This window comes from Cupressus sempervirens, chromosome 8 (genome assembly GCF_028749045.1).
Source record: "Cupressus sempervirens isolate cs-2001-9-10 chromosome 8, ASM2874904v1, whole genome shotgun sequence".
NCBI classification, from domain to species: domain Eukaryota; kingdom Viridiplantae; phylum Streptophyta; class Pinopsida; order Cupressales; family Cupressaceae; genus Cupressus; species Cupressus sempervirens.
In genome coordinates this window covers 6,830,230-6,852,125 of record NC_143125.1, presented here as the reverse complement: position 1 = coordinate 6,852,125, position 21,896 = coordinate 6,830,230, and the positions used below count along the sequence as shown (strand labels likewise).

The following is a 21,896-nucleotide window of genomic DNA, read 5'->3' as shown; positions in this document are numbered from 1 at the left end:
GTATAGCCTTTCATAAATGCATGTGTCTCTACCTGTAAATTTTGTTCACACAAACAAAATTGGAGGGTACCTTGACAAAGACAAAATCATTAGGCATTATTGTTCCTTTGCTCCCTTTTATTTTCATTTAGCTGAGATATGTTGCACATAGATGGCCACAGAAAACTCGGTTTTGTATTTTCATCAGCCATTGCTCATTGTACTCTCATCTATCCTTTATATAAAAATAAACATTTTAGTTAAAACCACTTCAGAATTCACAATTACAAACTATATCAAGACGTCAATATCTGGATATTACTTTCAGCACATATACCTTCTGCAATAATTTCTGCTACACATACAATAAGTCAAGAAGCAATTTAAAGGATACTAAATCTGATATCATCATTCAGTTAGGGCATAATTTACTGTTAAAGAAACATACAGAATTATTTATCTTTTATACAACCAATGTCAATGGCATTAATGTTATCAAATCGAGTAGAATATTATCATTCAGTTTCCTGACAAAATTATGCCAAGCATATACTGTTACATTTTAAAGTAATATAGGTTCTTTGCACATATTCACTGTATTGTAGTATACTATGACAAAAATGCTTGTTTGTAAAATTATTACAAAATGCTCATTTTGATAACTGATGACCAATTCAAACACATTTTGTCACCATGATAAAGGATCTAAATTAGACAAAGTTCAAATTCTAGATAATAGCAAAATATATATCTGAATATTTGTGTCATGAGAAAAATCAAACAAATCTTACAGCTGAATTGTCCGTATTGTAAATCAAAATGTTGACGAACAGCTCTTAAAATAAAAATAATTCAAATATGAATTAAGGCTCAAGTTAGTAAAGAAATTGTGCTTAATGTGCATGTCATATAAGCTTATCTGCATAGTTATGCAACTCTGGCCTCCACAAAATCTGTCAATTTACAGATAATTAGCATTAAGTGAGACGAGTGCTCACCTACTAGCTTAATAGATGTGGCTCATGATGTTTGTCCAGTTTTTGGGGCAGGTAATCCCTTTCCTCCCATGTAAGCATACATTGCATCATCTAATATTGCACGCTTCAGAAGACAGAACAAGAAAACTATATTAGCCTTGGACAGTGATTTGTGGTAATTAAAAAATCCCAAATATAACAGGGACATAAGTTGTTGGCTAATCCATTGACAATATAAACACCGTGATACCTACATATTAGGGGACATTCTTCTCTGAAACATATTGAATGGGTAAACCCCTCTTCATCATATATTTTCAAATTAGGGTGATTGAGATTTAAGTGTACAAATACTAGAATGAAATTTCAAACTTCGGAACAGCTGTCAAACATTCGGATAAAAATTTAGTTCTCAAGTTGAGCTAAAAATACAAGCATGAAATCAATATCTACTTTACTTTCACCTTTATGCTTAAAACGAACAATAAGGCAGGAGTGCGCAAACAATTATGAAGCATGCTTAGAAACTTATTGGAACCCTTTTGTCACTGCAATTGGTTGAATATCATCTTAGAATTTTTAAATAAGCATACAGAAACAGTGATTTATGGTGTTTCCTTTATATTCCTAGACCTTGTGTTCAGATTTCTAAGGAGTTGAGAGTGATGAGAATTTCTCAAAGACAATAGTTATTTGTTGTGAAAATGTATTGCTCATCCTATGTGAGAGTGACAAGCCCACGAATTGTTGAACTTTCCAGCACATCAAAATATCATATTTTTGTGATTGTAAATGAATCCCCTACTGGAAAATTCTACCACTACACAAGAATATGTTCTACGAAGGAACAAAATTGAGAGTCCAAGTGAAACACATCTTATTACAAGATAGAATTGTAATATGCCCTATTAGAACTTAACTGTAAGTTGCCCTAGAATTTCTAAACAGGGTACCGATTTTGTTTGAGAATGCAAATTCTCAGTTTATATCTAGAAATTAGAACCTACAACCAGGTTAGTCATTATTATAAAAGATGAACAATTCCACAATGTTATAAAAAGAATCCTTAACATCACTATAATTAATATAATATAATAGTAGGATTCTCTTAAGATCTTTGCCAATAACCCATCTGTATCATGAAGCATCATGGGGGATCAAACAAGGAGCCTCAAGCCTGTCCGTCAAGCCTAAGAGCACAGAATGACACCATTCATTCAGCCTCCTAGTCTGTCTAGGGTCACCACTACTCAAACAGAACTCATGTTACTTGCATTCCTTGCATGTACCATATCCCCCGTCCATAATGGGATGGCTTATTGGTTGTAAGTTCTAAAGGAATATTCATTATTATTAATTATGCATACATTTGTACTTCCTATCGAGTGGAAAACAAGATAACCAATCAGCCAGATGTCATTTCCCCTTTTCTAGGCCAGTAAACTTTGTTGCGAAGTTTTGCCTTGGTCCAGAGGGCTAACCAAGTTTTCTCTGGGATTGGATCGAGTTTCAACATTGAGATGTGATAGCGTCGGTCAAATACTGATTATGGCAACTATGCATGCATGTATTTATGTTGCCATTGATATCACAAGCGATTATCCTGCTGTTTATCTGAAACTATCATATCAAACTGAGTATGCAAATCTGTACGTTCAGATTATACCTCTCTTGGAGATCGTGAAACACTTCCTTGCAAAATATTGATCAAGTATTGGATCAAATTTATGATCCATCATCCTATGTAAATCAGAGGTCACACTAAGACTTGTTTATTAAGTAAACATGCCCGATTAGAAATGGGTCTTTTGGAGTGTTAATTATGTGACTTGATGCCTCTTCACCAAGAGACACAATGAACAGTCAAGTCCGCTCATTATGTGGCTCTTAGTATGAATACTTGTATGGATCGAATCCAAGAGAAAAAGCACCGAAATAAATAAATGCATTGTTCTCTTCAGATTAGCAACTTCAGGGATCAAGATATACACAGTAATTTCTGAGATTAAATAGTATACTTTCAGACCTGACTTACAGTCTGCGATATAATTGAAATTCATACCCGTGCTTATCTGATTATCATCTGTAAATAGCCATTATCATAAAAGTCTGATCATAGGTTTGATTTACATTAACATGGTATCAGAGCCAAGTTGCAACGGTACACCAGATCAGATTGTTCGTTGGGAATAATTGAAAAACATGCGTGAAATAATAATGGAGAACTTCCTAACCACTTCTACGTGCAGGCTTTCCAAATAGTCCATCGTTAACTATCGATGCGAAGTTAAGGATAACATAAAATTTAGATTATTTAACCACTGAGATAACTATATCTTCAACTCACACTGTGAGGTATCAGCTTTGTAGTAAGTAGCACCCAGCACAGTCAGTGCAGTGAAGAAGTTTGATAAGTTTTTTTCTCTTTACTTTAACTGTCGATACCACCAGCTACAATATAAAGAACATTTATTTTAACTCCAATGGGGACCGACAATGGAAGATTAAGATTATGGCACACAAAGCACAGAGATATATTAATAATTGGGAGGCAATACGAACGCTGCAAATGATATGAGAGCTTGGATAAGAGAAGAATGCCAATCAGTGATTTGGAAAAATACAATGCTGGCTCGAATGTGTGTTTGTAGAACTATACTGAAGTATTTTATATAGTGATGACCTACAATATGTGAGAATTCTCAAACACATGGCTTCTTCAGAAGAATTTCCGTGCAGATGAGTATACTGATGCCTCATTTCCACTTATAAAGTATTGTTAACAACATCCTTGATGCAGGAATAATTTTATTCCTCAACACGAAATTCGTATCATGTCTCAATGCTACAGTGTTCGAAAGCTATTGAATAGTTTGTCATTTTTTGTTGTAACCATGTCCAGAGATCTCAGACCCCTTATTGAATGACAGAAGGAAGAATACTGGTGTGGTCACACTGCATAATCTCAAAACGGTTGTCTAAGAAAATAAGTTGCAAACATGGAAGAACAAAGCAGAAGTCCATTTCATTGACGCACCATAATTAGAACTGGTTGAAGCAACGGATTTGGCTATTGTCCTAACATAAGAGTACAGATGGTAGAAAGGAATAAATTTATCTTTAAACACAGATGCGGATAAACCTTGAAGGAATAAAAGAAAGGAAGGGCAGTCAACAAATACCACCAATGTCAGTAGGTACATCAACATATCAGACATGATTAGTGACAATTGAATTATTTCAAACTTGAATAAATTCGTATTAGAATTTGAATAATTTCAACTCATGGATAAGGAATCCACAAAGCAATAGCGGGTAGATACAACACAATAGTGACAGATGTACAGCAACTATTTACCAAAGATTGTTGGTCGGGAAAATGACAAAACATTGCAGCGTAGTCTTCTATATGTGAACATGAGTTCCAGATTTTTGTACGAAGAATGATGGATCGAATCCAAAAGAACAAGCATCAAAATAAATAAATGCATTGTTCTCTTCAGATTAGCGACTTCAGGGATCAAGATATACACAGCAATTTCTGAGATTAAATAGTACACTTTCAGACCTGACTTACAGTCTGCGACATAATTGAAATTCATACCCATGCTTATCCCTGTAGAACTCCATCATTCTTCGTATATGTTCTGACACCATTTATTTGTTAAATAATTTCTGATGGTATCTTCAAACACAGGCACATCCTGATTAATGCAATACATTACTCATATATGTGATTGTTGTATAACATTTCATAGTATATGCAATAATATATCCTCTTTGCAGATTTCCGATGGCTCGAGCCTTCCATTGCCAATGACGTGTATTGAATTTGGGAGATTTTCATTGTAAAGCCTTTACCATACACCAAATCTGATTCGAATCTGTGATTCCAGCAATAATATTTTAATTTCATCGGATATTGCATATTCAATCTCTTATGGTGCAGATGTTGTTTGGTTTCCAGAATTAATGTCTTAGTACCTCATTCCAACATACCAGACTTATATCTCCCTCTTATTTAGCTTTTTTTTGATAGACATGTCAATAAGTTTGCCTTCAAATTCAACAACCAGGCCTCCAAGAATGCTTGGGTCAAACTTATGTTAATATGCTGCTTATGTTTGTGAATCCCACACTTTCTTCTTCATCTAAAGAATGAGGAGGTTCCTTATAGTAAAAATAAGCAAATCTGGACCACTAGTAACATGTATGTTGTTTGTGTTACAATCTAGATGCTGCAACAAATGGTCTCCAGCTGAAGTAACCAGCTCTTGTTAAAAGTTCCATACAACTACTGCACAATGGTGAAATGTTAAGAATAACTGATTACACATAAAGAATATTTAAAACCAACAGTGTCATAAACTCTGTTATGTTTCCTTCGAGCAATGGTGCACTTTGGACATTGATTATTTGAATGCCCCCACTTCCTTGCTTGTGAAATACTTTCAACATCAATGGCAACATTTCATCAAGTTTCTAACATTATTTCACAAATGGAGGTCGTAAACTTTGCAAAAAACTTGGGCTCCAGCAGTGGCTCTTTCAGGGGATGCATGCTCCTTGTGAGTATACTGAGATCTCAGCTATCTCTGGAGGAGCAGACCGAGCATCCATGCTTAAAATGATGCACAGTGAAATTGGGTGGCCCCAGGCCCCCTAAAAATGAACACACTGTCTTTCCTCTATCGAATACCCGATTCTAATCATGCAACATCTTCTTCCTTCTCATCATGGTATGCTTGTATGTTTCTGCTTCATCAATGCCATCTTTGATGTCTAGCTTTTGTTTAGCCCTTACAAAGTTATCAGAAATTATCAGAGAACAAATTACATTTGAACCAAAAATGGAATGATCACAAGGCAAACGGCCCAGGTAAAGCACCCCAGTGGCAAATGGCTGATCTTTGGTTCAATTCCTAGCTGGTCAATGAAAAGGTTCAATATCATATCAGAGCAAGGCTAGCTGAGCCAGCCCAGGCTAGGAGCCCTGAGCACACCTGCAGCGTCTCTCAGAGGGGTGTTGCAAGCAGCAAAATGAACCACACATGAACTGAAGATGGACTGGTCACAAAAGGAGCCAATAGCTCAATAGTAGAGTAAGCCAGAAGCAAATGGATATTCCTAGGTTCATCTACTAGCTGGTATATGAAAGAGTTTGACTAATGGAGAAAAATAATAAATCAACCTTGTATAGAGTGATTAGTTAATGGTCTGGCCTGAGCAAGTGACCCTTTTCATTCAGTGACTTTCAATCATCTTCCTTTCTTAGAAAAGAGAATGAAATATGTTGCCCTAAACAGTGAGGATAAATGATTGTCAGACTAAATTACAAACTTTTGCATGGTGGGTGACATGTACTAAATAGCACAACTGTAGACACTAGACAGTGATTACAATCGCTAATGTAATAAATGTATTGGATCATGTATCATTGATGTGAGATTATCTTCCTTATTAAGAGATGTAGAATGTGATTGTGTGAGATCCATATCTTTGAATGTCTTGCAGAGATGTCATCATGTAATAGATGGGTTTTGATGTTCTTGGAGATTATTTCAGAACATTTATCTTTTATAGAAGGTATCTTTAGTATACATTAAGATGAAAGGACATTTATTTATTGATCTTAAAAAGTTATAATACACAGCCATGCAAGTTTCATCAGAGAAAATCAAACATTTACTTGAAGATCAATCGATACTCAACAAATATAATAATAAAATAAAATAAAGAACCATTCAAGTGACATTTGAAGCTTGGTAAAGATTCCAAGGTGATAAAGAAACATGATAAATGTTCTCAGCAATCAGAAATTTGTATTGACCAACACTCATTGCAATGCTAGAAGCTTATCAGTGTATGGATGACATGGTTTCATGTAATCAGACATTCAATAATGATCAATCAACACAGTGCAATAGAGAGAACATTAGGGTAACAGAAAGACATAGTATGTCGTATTGCTACATGAGCTTCATATGTATCAAATGACACTCAATTCAAGCATGTTTGATGTATTTGATGTACCCAGTCAAATGATAGTTGACACAAGGCAATTGTTGTGATTAGCCAAGTGACACTTGGTTAAGCATTGAAATAGGTGAGCGAAATAAAACTTGACACCTGCACAAGTTTCATTTGATCAAATTACGCCTGATAAATGCATAAATCAAAATGCAGTAAGTTACCTAACTTAACCTGTGGCCCAAGGATGCATTGTGTTTAACAGTCCAAGGCAAGTTCTGATTGGGGATACAAGCACAACACTTCCAAGGAAGAAGGCTTTTGATTAAATCTGTTTCTGTTTTTGTGTATGAGTTTCTCTCGATTTCAATAGAGGTAAACTTTATCTGCAAAACATGACATGTGCTCTAACCACAAGTCTTTCCTTCAATTAAAAACAATGACATGTGCTCTAGGCACAAGTCTTTCCTTCAATTAAAAACAATGGGGATCTAATTTTGGAGTTTTAGTGAGAAAAGTTCTAGTCCTTCTTCCTAAACAGAAGTAAATAGAATGATTTTTTGAATTTTCTGAATAACAAGGGAGATTTCGCTGTGACAAATTAGTTTTTTCTTGTTATGTGAATGATGTCATATGAAGGGTTCATGAAGAAAAATGATGGTGAACAATAGGTGAAAGGAAGAATTTCGGCAGAACATTTTAGCAAACTTTTAATTTGTCAATTTTGATCAAATTGCTACTTTTAGTTGGTAATTTTGATGAAATCAAATGACTTTCTAGATGTGTTCATTGTTCTAATAGCAGACTATGTTATAGAATGAGAGTAACGTAATTTTACATCTGAGTTTGTTTTCTTGAGGGACTCGGATTTGCTTTATGATTAAAGAGAAGCCAGCATATATTTTATGTTCTATATATAGCACATCACACATTTGAATATGGTTATTTAATTCTCATAGCATGTGCAGCTTTGTTTTTGAACCGGCAGACCTTTATTCAAAGGAAAGTTAAATTCTATTTTAAGTCTTTGGATGAAGTAAAAAGTTTTTAAAAAACTGTAGGTCAACTAAAAGGACACTAAAAGAGGGCATCATGCTATCATGTTCAATTAGCATATAATGCTTTAACATGTGTACATGTTATCCTCATTTTCCACTCAAAAATAATTAAAAGATTCAAGTTCCCTAAGACAACATGCTTCGTCAAATTGTTGTTCCAAATGTCATGTCAATTTTCGAGTCATGTGTGAAGGTTCATTCTCACTTGGCTTGATCAAGTCAAAAACACTAATGCCTACATCAATAAGTCTTGGTTGCAAATGTTTCTTGTTATTTTTGAAGTGTTGAATTTCTTATCAAATCAAAGTTGTCAATTGTTGGTGGTAGTCATAAGTGGTTTGTAACCAGATTCAATCTCCTCGTGATGTGTAATGTCCCATACAAGAACCCTCATTAGTTTATACTAAGTTTCCCCAATTAGGGTTGAGATGGTGGTTGAAATTGTATATTGCCAAATTCGTATCTTAATATTGAACCAGCACCCAGGTTAGTATAACACGTATACATAAATGAAATTTAGCAATGTATATATGGAACTACCATTTTGAGATTTTTTTGAGTTCAACCAAACCCATCGATCGCCATTATCGAGTGTCATGGAAGATAATGCAAAGCACCTTGAGCATATCCAAAAAGGTCAAGGATCGTTTAGTAAAACCACCATATTGTCAGGCATGAAGCACATCTGTCATTTGACCTCCTACTGAACCCAAATGGACCCTTAACTACCTGTCCTCCTTGCATGTACTGTATCTCCCCTCCATAGTGGTTTGACATTGTTAAGTCAAACCCAAAATAAATCACTAATCACAGGTATGGCTTTTCCAAATGGCTGGAGCAAATTAATATCTGAAAGAGTAGATAAGATTCTTTAATCTTCTCTTGGTATGTATTCATTTCTGCTTCTTCAATGATTGCTTGGATGGATTTGACTTTCACCTTATTGAATAGTTATATCCTTTGGATGTTAAGAGACACCTTTCTTCAATATAAACAAACCAGCTTATTACTCAAGCCACATCCTTTACAAACCGGCTTATTACTCAAGCCACATCCTTTGTTAGGCATCAGTTTACTGATTTGTCATTGATGCCAAAAACAAGGCGGTGCTATTCTAAGAATTTATATTACTGAATCTCTGAAGAAGAATATTCTGTTTATAATCTAGGCCCTAGGATTATATAGAACTGAGAAATTGTGTTTTGAAAGAATCCTTACATCAGTAACATTGAAAATATCTGATGATCTACTACACTTGGAACCATTGAATACACGTCACAAAAACTCCTGGCAGAAATATTTTACAGGAGACTTATCTGTTGTTGAGCATCTCACAGACCTGTACAGATTGGTAACAAACAGGCATCAAACACAAAATAATGAAAGGTGTTAATGCTATAAAATGTTGAATGGTAATATAAACGTATAGCGAGGTGTTGAGTCTTCCATATTGACATATAGAGAGCATTCTCTGAAGCACAGATAGCAGTAATGTTTACTATTTTTACTTCAATGTCGCAAGAAGACAGGTGAACACACATGTATGAAAAATACAAAGGTAATATTTTCTTCATGTCACCTAATCAGAAAATGTGTTTGTTCTGGAAGAACGACTATATATCGTTTTAACCTTAAAATGTCGCCTTAACAATATACCACATTAATATATGAACAACATATGCCAGAGAGATTGTGATATATTGTTTATCTCTCTGGAATTCATCCCTTAACTGTTTATAGTAAGACTTTCAACATACTTTTAAAATTATACCTCTTTAGAGACTTCACAAAATTATGATTACACTGTATAATTATTTATTTATTTATAATTATATTATTATTATTTATTATTAAATCCTATTTCAGAAAGGGTGCATCACATGATATTGCAGCATGTTTTAATTGAGTCACAATTCTTCTATTAATCTGTGCAAACTGATTAAATGTTGGATTGGGTCTCAATGACAGAACATCAATGGCTTCTATACAGTTTGAGAGGCATACAATCTCACGAAACATTTCTGCATCATTATTTTCTCACAGCTCACGGTTTCACAAATTTAAAAAAGGGGCTCAGAAAGTTGATAAGAAGTTTTACTTTTAATGAACTCCTCAGGGTTCTAACATGATTGGTTTCAGAACAGTTCAATTGTTTTATTTAATTTGAAAAAAATTAGTTAAGAGATTATTCAAATCACCCAGTTGGTGAAACCGTGAAAGCATGATATCATAGTTTCCTTAGCTATGGAGCATGAGAGGTTTACAGAGTTTTTAGTGAACTTCCTAACATCAATTTATGCATCCACAAGTCATTAATTGTAAGTCATTTAAAATCAAGCAAAATTTTCTATTTTTCAACGTCTTATTGCAATTTTCAAGTTTCACAAGCTTAGAATTTCAATTAATCATCTATTCAATTTAAGTTGTCGGATATTCAAAGATCACATGTAATTAGAAATATTAGTTTTGACACTTAGTGTTTCCCATGCTAAGAAGGGCTAGAGATGTGGAAATTGTATGCACAAATGCAAATATCACTCTTCACCTTCAAACTTCTGCCTTGTGCAATTTTGGGGAAATACAAAATTGGCAAGCTATTTGGCAGAAAACAGCAAAATCCTCCCATCCTTTGACTTCCCAAAACCCCACAATGCAGAATGCAGAAAAAGATGATTGTGTGATGTAGAACTTAGGCATTTAAAAAAACCAAGTGCCTTCCCATCCCCACATTGCAGAAACCCTGATTTTCTATAAAAAGAGGAACAGGTGCAAAGTCATTCTAAAAGCCTCTATAAATGCAGAATTGTGGAAACCTATAGGAAGTAAAAGATCAAAATAGAAAGGTTCCCTGAACCTCCTTTTCCCATGCAAGTTAAAGTTCTGCAAAGCTTATTAAGTAAAAAGATCAAAGATGAAGGGAAAAGATCATGCAGACCTTTTTGCCTCACGTGCTGTAATGTCCCATTTTTGGGAAATGAGGAAATTTGTGGGCAAATTCATGATATATTAAAATTGGCTTATGCAGCCTTTTTGTAGATCTATGGAAAGGTCTATTTAAAATTATAAAGGGTGTTAAAAGGTGACAAAGGGAAAAAGACCAAAGGAAAGGAAAAGGAAACTAAAGGGTCACAGCCTTGAGCATGCTAGTTCATTTTCACATATACTTGGGATTTGGTTATTGTTTCAAATTTCTCTTTGAGAAGGTGGAAGCTTGTTGCTTTCAATTTCAGAAACTAAGGGACAGAACCCTTAAGGCTTCTCAGGTGCATTGGACACAAACCCGATTCATCTACGTGATGGATTTGTTAAGTTTTGAGCGCATAAATCAGATGATAAACAGCAATAAAGAAAACCATAAGAAAGATACAATCGACACCACAAGATATCCTGGGAAAACCCTTTGGAAATGAAGGTAAAAAAACCCAACCACAGAACAAAAGATCATTTTAATGATTATATGAATTCAAGTGGGTACAATGTCTTTCGTTTGATGCGACATATATAACTTAAAGAGAGACTCTTCACATTCCAACTGAAGGTCTCTTCAATTCTTTATTCTAAAGACAACTCTTCATATTTTCATGTCTCAACGCATGTTGTAAGACATGTCATTATATTTAATATTACATTTTAATTAAAGCGTCCTTTTCCGCTAAAGGTGACAATAACGGTAATAACATCCATATTTTCAAAGATAAAGATCTCTATCGCAGCTAAAATCTTCAACGCTCTCTCTTAGCCAAAGAGAGATCTTTAGTTGATTAATCACACAAGGCTGCAACCAAATGTTAATTATAAAATTTCATCACATAGATCCTATAAAATCCATGGAATCGCTCGACACGAAAACCTGTAACAATTGCTCATATTCATGGAATCACTCAACATGAAAACTTGTAACAATAGCTCATATTCATGGAATCACTCAACATGAAAAACCCGTAACAATTGCTCATAATCATGGAATGACTCAACATGATAGACTTGTAAGACTCATAGCTAAGCCTTTAATCACGGATTCTCTCAACATGACATCCAACTCCCATCACGGAATCTCTTAATATGATAACATCATGGACTCTCTCAAGATGATGATCACTATCGCATAGTGAAAGAGTTATCATAGTTGAGTCTTACAATCTCATTATTCACACAAGAATAGAAACAATACAAGACTCAGTTCCATTTAAGTCTCAAATTTTACAAATATCACAAGCGTATATGAGAATGAAAGGGATTCCATAAGCACTCCCTCTTAATTATGAAGGCTCCTCTAAAGCTAAAATCTCCCTCTATAGCTCAACATCTCCCTCTTAATGTCTCATCAAGGGAACCTCCTCATGGTCTCTTCTTCTTTTCATTGCATCTCGTTCCATGTTGCAACCAAGAGAGATAAAAATAGCATATCATAAAGTATAAAGATACATTTGAACCATAATTTCATATTCAAGATAACAAAATCCTTAGAATATCTCTATTTGATATGCTAAATAATATTTCTCCTTGATGCCTGAATTGATCTTTTATTTCCAATTGCCCTCTCCTGATAATGCAATAAATTTAATCAATAGGAATAAACAATTTATTTCTTTTCTTTACAACCCTGAAGCAAAATATATATTAATGGCATCCAAAAATTCACAAAAATATTAAATCTCAATCAAAATCGCCATAAAGATAACAAAGAAAAACCTCCCTTTGAAATCATAAGCTCCCTGTGAGTCTTATATTTTCAGCAAAGCTGGTCTCATCGTGCACTAGACATGACTAGTTTCTAGCATAATTGATCCATTCTAATGAGAATAACCGGCATGCATTGCCCTACTGCCACAAACTACCACACTTCTCCATAACACAATAGAGGCTAATGAAATCTGAAGTAGGAACCTGCACCTTAATATTATAGCCCTTACGAATCTTGGCCAGATAAACTCACAGAACTTTCACAACCTGAATCTTGAATAGTATAAGGAATAAAACTCATGTTCTACATGAAGATTTAGAATTTCATGTAATAAATCTGAAATTTTGAGAAGTCGATGACTACACAAATGATTCCTCTTCTCATTCATTTCAAGTAAGACTTTCAATACATGAACATTCTTATTCAACCCAACAGCATTAAAAGCATGTTCTTCTCGAACTTGTCATGGGTCATGCACAGGCCTCTTCATTGAAGTAAGTGTTGATTTCGTCTAGAATCTTGTCTCTGACAACAGTCAGAGTCATTGCAGGATTCGATCTCTTCAATTAGCACTCAAGAGTAACACCGCTCATCCCTCGATTTGTTTACATGTCATTATAAATACAGAATGCTCATCTTCGAAATCCTAGCATGAGACACATTAAAGTATACTCACAATGATGGAAAGGGCGACAATACAAATTCAAAAACAGCAGTTGCATTAACTCCCAACGATGGACACACTAGATGTTCAACTCATTGCAAAACAATAACTATGAATGCTCCTCATGCTAAAATAGAACATACTCAACACTGAAAGGGCCATGGTTAGATTCGCGGTGACCACAATAGACATCATCTGTTGAGAGGAAGATAAATGAAGATGCTTAGGCAGTGAAATGTGTATACACCTTACACATTAACTTCACCCACCAACTCACACTCGAAAAGATGTCTTAAATGATAGCAAAGTTTCACCAAAAATGAATCTCAGGAAGACACGAATGCCCAACGCTCTCCATCAATTGAGAGGAGTAGGAAGTCTGAACATGATGCCTCATGGCCAACACAATGTCTCAATTGCTCCAATCCAAATCATAAATAAGAGCCAAGAAATCAATGTAAAAGTAACAGTGGCAGAAAGAGACAAAATTCTTCTTGGTTCATTAAGACCTTAGAATAATTATGGTTATAAAAATACGGCAAATGGAGAACAGAGACAGGTTGCAATATCAGCCCCCTTATGATTTCTTCTTCTATCAATCATCTCAAGTGCTGATTCGAATTTCTTGACTATGATGATTGAAGACACTTTTGCAATCATTTCTTATTGCTGGACATACCAAATACTAAATGACTATGATATGCAACCTCTTGATACCCTCATGAAGTTTAGATATGGAATTATATTGCTTCCAATATCTCAATGCATGTACACAAACAAGGAGCATCAAAAGATCGGCTTTCATCTTGCAGATTCACGATCCATCACATATGATGTGATCACAATATATTTGTTCATCACAAGCAGCTCCTCGTCCTCCTTCCTAAGTACCACAATTCATCTTCCAAATCCTAGTTTGAAAAGATCCCGCTGAAGAAATTTGCATATTGGCTCGACCAAACAACATTGGCATTCTCACATTGTCTTCTACCGTAAGACTAAGTAAACAAGAGATCACTCGTACTGATATTTATTTTGAACCAAATGGTCCAATGAATAATCTGGCCCAAATGAAGACATTTACGCAAAACTTCATGTAGCAAAATACAATAACCTTAAAACTTTCAATCTGAAAAAGAATGACAGAAATCCTTATATGTTCTAATCCACCTAGCTCTGATACCATGTTAAGTTTTGAGCCCAAAAATCAGATGATAAACAGCAATAACAAACACCATAAAAGAGATTCGATCAACGCCACAGGATATCTTGGAAAAACCCTTCAGAAATGAAGGGAAAAACCTAGCCCAACAACAAAAGATCATTTTCTTGATAATATGAATTCAAGTGTGCACAGTATCTTTCGCTTGATGCGACTCTTCATATTCCAACCGAAGGTCTCTTCAATTCTTTATTCTATAAACAACTCTTCATATTTTCATGCCTCAACACACGTTGTAAGACACATATCATTATATTTACAATTTGATTATAAGTGTCATTTTCAATTGAAGTGACAATAACAGTAATAATGTCCATATTTCTAGAGATAAAGATCTCTATCACAGCTACAATCTTCAACAGGATTCACATCAAAGTTCAGATTTTGGAGTTACAGGTGCATTACAGTTTTCTCCAATCTAATTATTGGGGTTGTTTTTAAGATTGGGTGATTTATCATGTTATTGTATAGCTGATATTGTAATGCAATAACAAATTCTGAATCTTTTATAAATTGGCAATTGACTCATACGACTTGTTGATATCAACGACCCAATTTGTCATTAAATCAATTAATCAATCAAACTGATTGTCTTATACAATGATTGATGCACTCGAAACCAAACAAATCAGTCTTATATGAGTCATCCATTCTTGAAACTAGACACATCCGCATTCTGCAGACAGCAACATCAACATCAATCAGAACTGATCAATAAGGCTATTGTCCAAGTCAATCATGTCAGTCTATTATTGATTTACTTTTTGCAACTATGCTCCTATTGTCCTCAAGGATAGTACTGAGTGGTGAGAGTGGCCAAGACGGATCATGATTTTGTTTTCCTTGTTTGTTGTTTGTTGATTATTTCAAAGAATTTTTGGTGCACTAATGTTTGCGATGTCTATGATAAGAGCTTTCACAAGTCTATCAAGTATCTTATTGCAGAACACATTGCAACAAATAGCTTTAATTGTGATATGCCGCACATACCTCGGCTCCAAACATATGAACCTAGGATGGAGTGAAATATTCCTTGTTTGCTTGCTTCTTAAAATAGAGATCATAGTATTACGATAATAGATAATCGTCTATTATTAGTTAATGGTAATCTATAGTAAATATCTAGTTAGCTTTAGCTTTTTTAGCTTTCTCTGTTAGAATAGAATGTTTCTATTCTTTACGATCATGTCCTAAGAAACATCGTTTTATTCTTTTGTATATAATGACCTTTTGGTGTTTGTTAATAACAAGCAAGTATTTACCAATTACTTCGTAATATGGTATCAAAGCCAATACTTCAATTTTTTTCAAAAAAAAAAATAGTTTCTTTTGAAATTATTTTTTAAAATTTTCTTTTGAAATAATTTTTGAGTTTTCTTGTTTCACAAAAACTCGGTTAGGGTTTCCATTTGAATTTTGGAGAATTACAATTATCGATTTTGTCTAAAAGTTGCATGATCTCTAGTTTGTGAATGCAAAGATTCAATTTACTGGCTTGAATCCCATGCGATTTCTATTTTTATTCACAAGAGCACTCTGGCCTCAAAATCGCAACTTTAACAAATCGCATTTTTACTACTCCCATTTTCCGCTGGTTGTGGGGCTCGACATTGCTACAAAACGCATTTTTGCAAGGTCAAGCGACAAGTTTTGAAGTTGTTTTCACATGCCTCATAATTGCTTTGCAAATCGCACAAAGGCCGATTTTCATACCTGAAACTAGAACATATCGTGTCATTTTTTCTCTGTTCGTGTGACCTCTAGGCATCAATTTTCCTCCTCCATATTGTCGTGACCTCCTTCCAGCATTGGTCATCTGTTCAAACTGCCATTTTTCGACCTAGTTTATGTAACTTTTTTGCCCAAAACTGCCATTATTTGGAGCTTATATGGCCATCGGCTAGGGTTTTGCTTGAAACACTAAAATTCAAGTTCAGAAAAATATTTTGATTTCAAATTCTTGACAAGTTTTTCAAGAGCTCAACTAGGTCATTGTCAAATTTTTCTAGGTGCCTCGATTTTCAAACCAACGGATCCAAAAAATTACACCATATTCCTTTTGGGTTTTTTGAGCTCTCTTCTAGGTCACTCCCCGATTTTTTTGGGTCTTTTGTTTTTTGCCTCGAAGAACTTGCCTTCAAAGATTTTCACGGTTTTTCATTGAAAAATGTGCCATGGCATCTCTAACAAACATTTTGCTCGAGCACAACTCCAAATTCAATGGTCGAAATTATAGCATTGGGAAGCAACGAATCATCGCAATTTTTGAATATCTATACACCGATCAACTTGTACTGGGTGTTATAAAGTGTCTGACTACTCCAAGTCCTGATCAGGATACATGGGATCTAAATAATCGGGAGGCAGTGATGCTTCTCAAATTATCCGTTGCTAATGATCAACTTTCTGAGATTCCATCTGTTGTCGAGATCTAGACACATCTCAAAGGTTTTCATGAGATTTTTGACAAAAGCAGAGCTTTCTTTCTGAAGAACATGAATGAAATATTCCTTGTTGGCTTGCTTGTTAAAATATAGATCATAGTAGTGTCCAGAAGGTCAAATGTCTGGATGCTTTCACGTCTCTTTCTTTTCCAATAATGAACAATGATGATGATTGTTGAAAATTTTCCATGACTTGATTCATCACCCGTTTAATCTTGATTGCAACTTATTAAGTCTTCACTTCTAACAAATTCATTGTTCTTACTAACATTCTTCTATCTAGTTTAGTTAATCCAAAGGTTGTGTTCTCAAACACATCATTCACATTTCATTTATAAGTTTGCATAAATCATTAATATTGCATGAGAAAAATATAAAAAATTGAAGTCAATTTACACATCATCATTATGCATATAGAAATCATATCATCATTGCATACATCATCATATAGAAATAAAATGTTGTTGACAATATGATACTCATTTTGGCGCAATTTCTCAAGGGAGCATAAAATCCACTTGTTGTCGTCAGGGAAGCTGGAGCGGGATATAAATCAGATGTTCTTTGACACAACGCTCATAATCATATTGTATTAAAAAGGGGCAAATTTAGACACCCAAAATTAGCCAGTCTTGTGAGTTCACACTAAATACTAATTATTCTTCCATTAATTAAATGCTTCTTTAATTATTTAATTAATTACCCTTTATTCCTTTGAAAAGCTTAATTATTTGATCATTTAATCATCTCCTTGGTATTAAGTATATAATTATTATTATTTAGTTAATTAAACTTAATCAATTAATTAAATTCAATTTCTAACATCCTATAGTTTAAATAATTACTTTTAATTATTTAAATTAACTAATTAATTCCTCCAAACTGAATTTATTTCCCAAACTAATTTAATTTCATTCAAATCTCAATATCCATTTAATTTCATTCTAATTTTCATTTGATTTCACCATTTTAAAAAAATCAATTTTAATTCTAAAATCTTCAAAAAACATAAAAAGCAAGTTTATGAGGCAATCAAAATTCCAAATCCTTTGTAGATCAGAAAAACAAATTTATGAATTCTAAAATCTCTTGAAAATCAAAGATCATTTCTTTTCTAAAAAAAGAATTTTGGAAACTAATATCCTCAAAATCTTAAAATCATCTCAATTATTTATCTTCTCTTCTGTTTGCTAAATGAACTCTCTGCTTTTGATTTCGACTTGCAAATAAATCTTCATTTTTTGAAGATTACCCAAAATCTTCTAGTCTCTAATTATTTAAATCGTCAATCTTGATTTTCCCAGATTGATCTCAATTGTCCATCCAATTCTGATTATCTATATAAACCACTTTCATTCTCATTTGAAGGACCCTGACTTTGAATCTTAATTCACTTATGCAGGTTTCTAGCAATCAAGTAATCTAGTTTCTTCAATATTTCTCGAATCTATTGTCGAAGAGCTACCAAAATCAACATTGAGAGCCACATCCATCCAGTTCCATTGAGTGCAGAGAATCAACAGAAGACAACAGCAAAGCAATGTTTGAATTTAGATTAATATTTATGATAATGCTAAGTATTTGTTGTTGTTTTGTAGGACTTTATTATTAGAAGTTTATTTGATTAATTTCAGTGCTACTAATCCATTTCCCTGGACCTGTGCAGAATCCTTAAATACAAGTTGGACATGCCCAAACATTTGTGTTAGGAGTAAGGGAACAAATGGTGTTGTAAACCTTTCAAGTCCTAGGTGTACTTTAATTATTTAATATTATTATAATATTATTAGTAATGTGCCCACATGAAAAAGGATGTCTCACTTGGACGGAATCTTGTGGCATTCTCTAGCATGCGCAAATGATCTTATGACAGCTATAAAGAGTCTCTAAATTGGGGTTTACTAAATGAACTAAACAAAGCACCTTCGGCTTACTATTTATGTGTATAAGTGGTGTGTACACAGTACTAAGTAGACCTAGATGTAGTGTTTTCAAGCTCCTTTGATCCACTTCATCTTGGGAGTGAAATCGGTCAATTAGGAGTTACATTCAATTTGTGGAGGCACTTGGTGATGGGGTATATGCGTTAAATCCCTTCCTTGTGAACACAAGGGAAAGGTCAAAATTGTCATCCAAGTCAAAACCTATTAATAAGTAATTATTTTTGTCTAGTCACCTCGTTGTAGGGTTAGGTATGGTTGTTAGCAATAGTTGTCAAGGTGGAAATATAGATCCTTTCCTTGTTCATCCTTAAACTTAAATGATTTTATCTTCATTAATACAAATTTCAATCTTATGTAAATGAACAATTGAAATTATCATTTGAGCAACTCTTTTCATAAGAACCTTCATCTTTATGTAAATGAGAACTGGATTGGTAATCCAAGCAATTCAATTAATTTAATCAATCTCATTAGTGATTGAACTAAAGCATGTAATATCATATTACGACATAAAATCTTTAACTAATTACTAGCATCTTATATAAACATGGATACATGAAGAGTTCGAACATAGACAAATATATTGATTAATAATGAAATAATTGTTAATCCTAGAGTTTAAATTGATGTTGCAATGGTTGGCAAAGCGAAGACTTGTTGTGTTAACGTCGTTTCTCACGACTATCAAGAGGTGATGTATTCATCACCTTAGCAAACATGGGTAGAATAGAACAAACGTACAACAGGGGGATAGGCATCAAAGTAAGAATAAAAGATTGTGTAATCACCATAGAAAGAATTCCTTCAAGCATAGTATTTAACTGAACCAAAACACCTTATTGAGACGTGTTTCATTCAATCAAGTTTTCTTCTACAATAACCTATCTTTCATTCTTCGTACTAACCAAAATGATCTTACCATTTTGGGAGTCTCATCAAGGAGTTTTTACTTGTTCTCATGTTCTACTAGGAATTCTTCTTCAAAAACCATCAAAGGCTGGGGAGATTCTCCCCTCTATGGATGGTGGCATCCTTCTATCTTGCAGATGCTTGTCTCTGAGCATTAAAGAAAAATTATCATCATTTTGGTAGAGGGACGATATATTTTGTATCAAAACCTAATTATGGTGTAGGGCATCATCGTTGAAATGTAAACATTTCATTTTACCAGAACATTTCATAAATTCTTATGCGGATATTAGTCATCAGAATGAAGAATTCCCTAGACCATTTCTTGGTATTCTTCCAATCATGCCAATTAGCATTCATTTTTGTTACAGGAAGTTTGTTTCTTCGGTGGGGGGGAGTCACCTTGTAATAAGGGAGTTGTTGTGTGATGTAATACTCCACCAAACATGAAGGTTGCTCAGCTGGACTGCTTACCTCTTGAAGCTATCGATCATCAATCCTTTTCATATGACATTTTCCTTGGACTTTTCCATTCTGCTACAATACAGCAAACAATTCTAATATCATCCCTTTGAATCGGAATCCATTGTGGGGCTTAGAAATCAAGTTGTTGCATTAGCTCTACACTCTATCAAATAAGGTTTAATTAAGGGATTCAATCCCTGTTCAGCTACTTCATTCTTTGTTGGTGTAATGTCCCCTTTTCAGGCAATTAGGAATTCCAAAGTTAAATTCATTAAAATATCAAATTTGACTAATAAGAGCTTAAAGTAAATTTATAAAATGGGTCAATCTAATATTATAGAGGGAGCTGAAAGGTGACAAAGAAGGAAAAGGACAAAATGAGAGAAAGGAAGCTAAAGGGTCACATGTTGGGTCTTTAAAAGAGGGATGAGGAGCTCATTTGGACATGCTTGGATTTGAGATTGATTTTCTGGTTTCACTTTGCAGAACGCAAGAAAGCTTCAGCTTCTATTTAGGATCCAAAGACACAAACTCTCTAGTTCTTCTTGGTGGATTGGACGTAGCCCCGATTCATCACCTGTGTAAATCGAGACGGAGTTCATGGTTGTATTTCAAGTTCATTTTTTATTATCCAATCTGACTGTTATCACTGATTATACGATTGGATTGCTATTGTACAGCTGGTTTATAATGCAATAACAAATTCTGGAGTATTTGTTGGTTATTTACTGGTTAATGTTGTTCATTATTTACTGGTTATTTGCTGGTAACTGTATAAATTCTTGTTTATGATTCTGAAATTTATTGGAGGAAAAATTAGAGAATAACCAGGTAGGATATTACAGTGGTATCAGAGCAGTTTTTCCTGCCAGCCTGTGAGATTTTATGAGGCAAGTTTATAAGGACAAACAACACAGTGCCCGAGAGATTTACCCATTGTAGCAATCTGAATATAATACTTCAGGAAATAATTAATGACTAGTGAAGTCTGGAAATGGTCTAGTAGTTGTGATGAATTCATCAAAGGAGGGTTATTTTATGGAGAACTTCAATATTGGCAATGTATTGAAACGTTATTATAGGACCTTGGACTTCAATATTTTAACGAGCTACCAGTAGTGTTGTGTGATTTTGTGTACTAAGCCTCTGTGCAGAGGTCTTTTGCAACTCCAAATAGGGGAAAAATTGGAGTGAATGTGAATATTTGTCGCAAAGTAACAAGAATCGGAATCGGATCGGAATCGGCAAGGCCGAATCAAATCGTGAATCGGCCATGAATCGGAATCGAATCGGCCATGAATCGGAAAATTTAAAAAACCCTTGAAATTTAGTGAGTAACTTATTTCATAAACCCTTTATCGCTGATTCGATTCACCGATTCACAAAAAATCGTTTGGCTTGAATCGAATCGCCAAATCGCGTGAATCGCATGAATCGCCGTGATTCTTGGAACTATGAAATTTTGTCGGGTCATATAAGCAGGCTTTTTTTCCTGTGGACTTATATAAATAACATCGTCGATTATGTTTGAGAAAGGATGCAATAGAATTGCAGGACCCAATTTAATTGAGTATGATTCGA

General features: G+C 34.3%; 1 protein-coding gene across 1 annotated transcript in view; it reads right to left on the bottom strand.

The window, feature by feature from the left end:
• Positions 1 to 705: 705 nt before the first annotated feature.
• LOC149541288 (uncharacterized) overlaps positions 706 to 21,896 on the bottom strand; it is a 45,177-nt gene continuing 23,986 nt past the window's right edge. Inside the window, exon 4 of the mRNA XM_089796584.1 lies at positions 706 to 1,080. Coding sequence (XP_089652710.1) covers positions 1,000 to 1,080 — 81 coding nt within the window. The 3' untranslated portion in view covers positions 706 to 999. The remainder of the gene's footprint in view (positions 1,081 to 21,896) is intronic.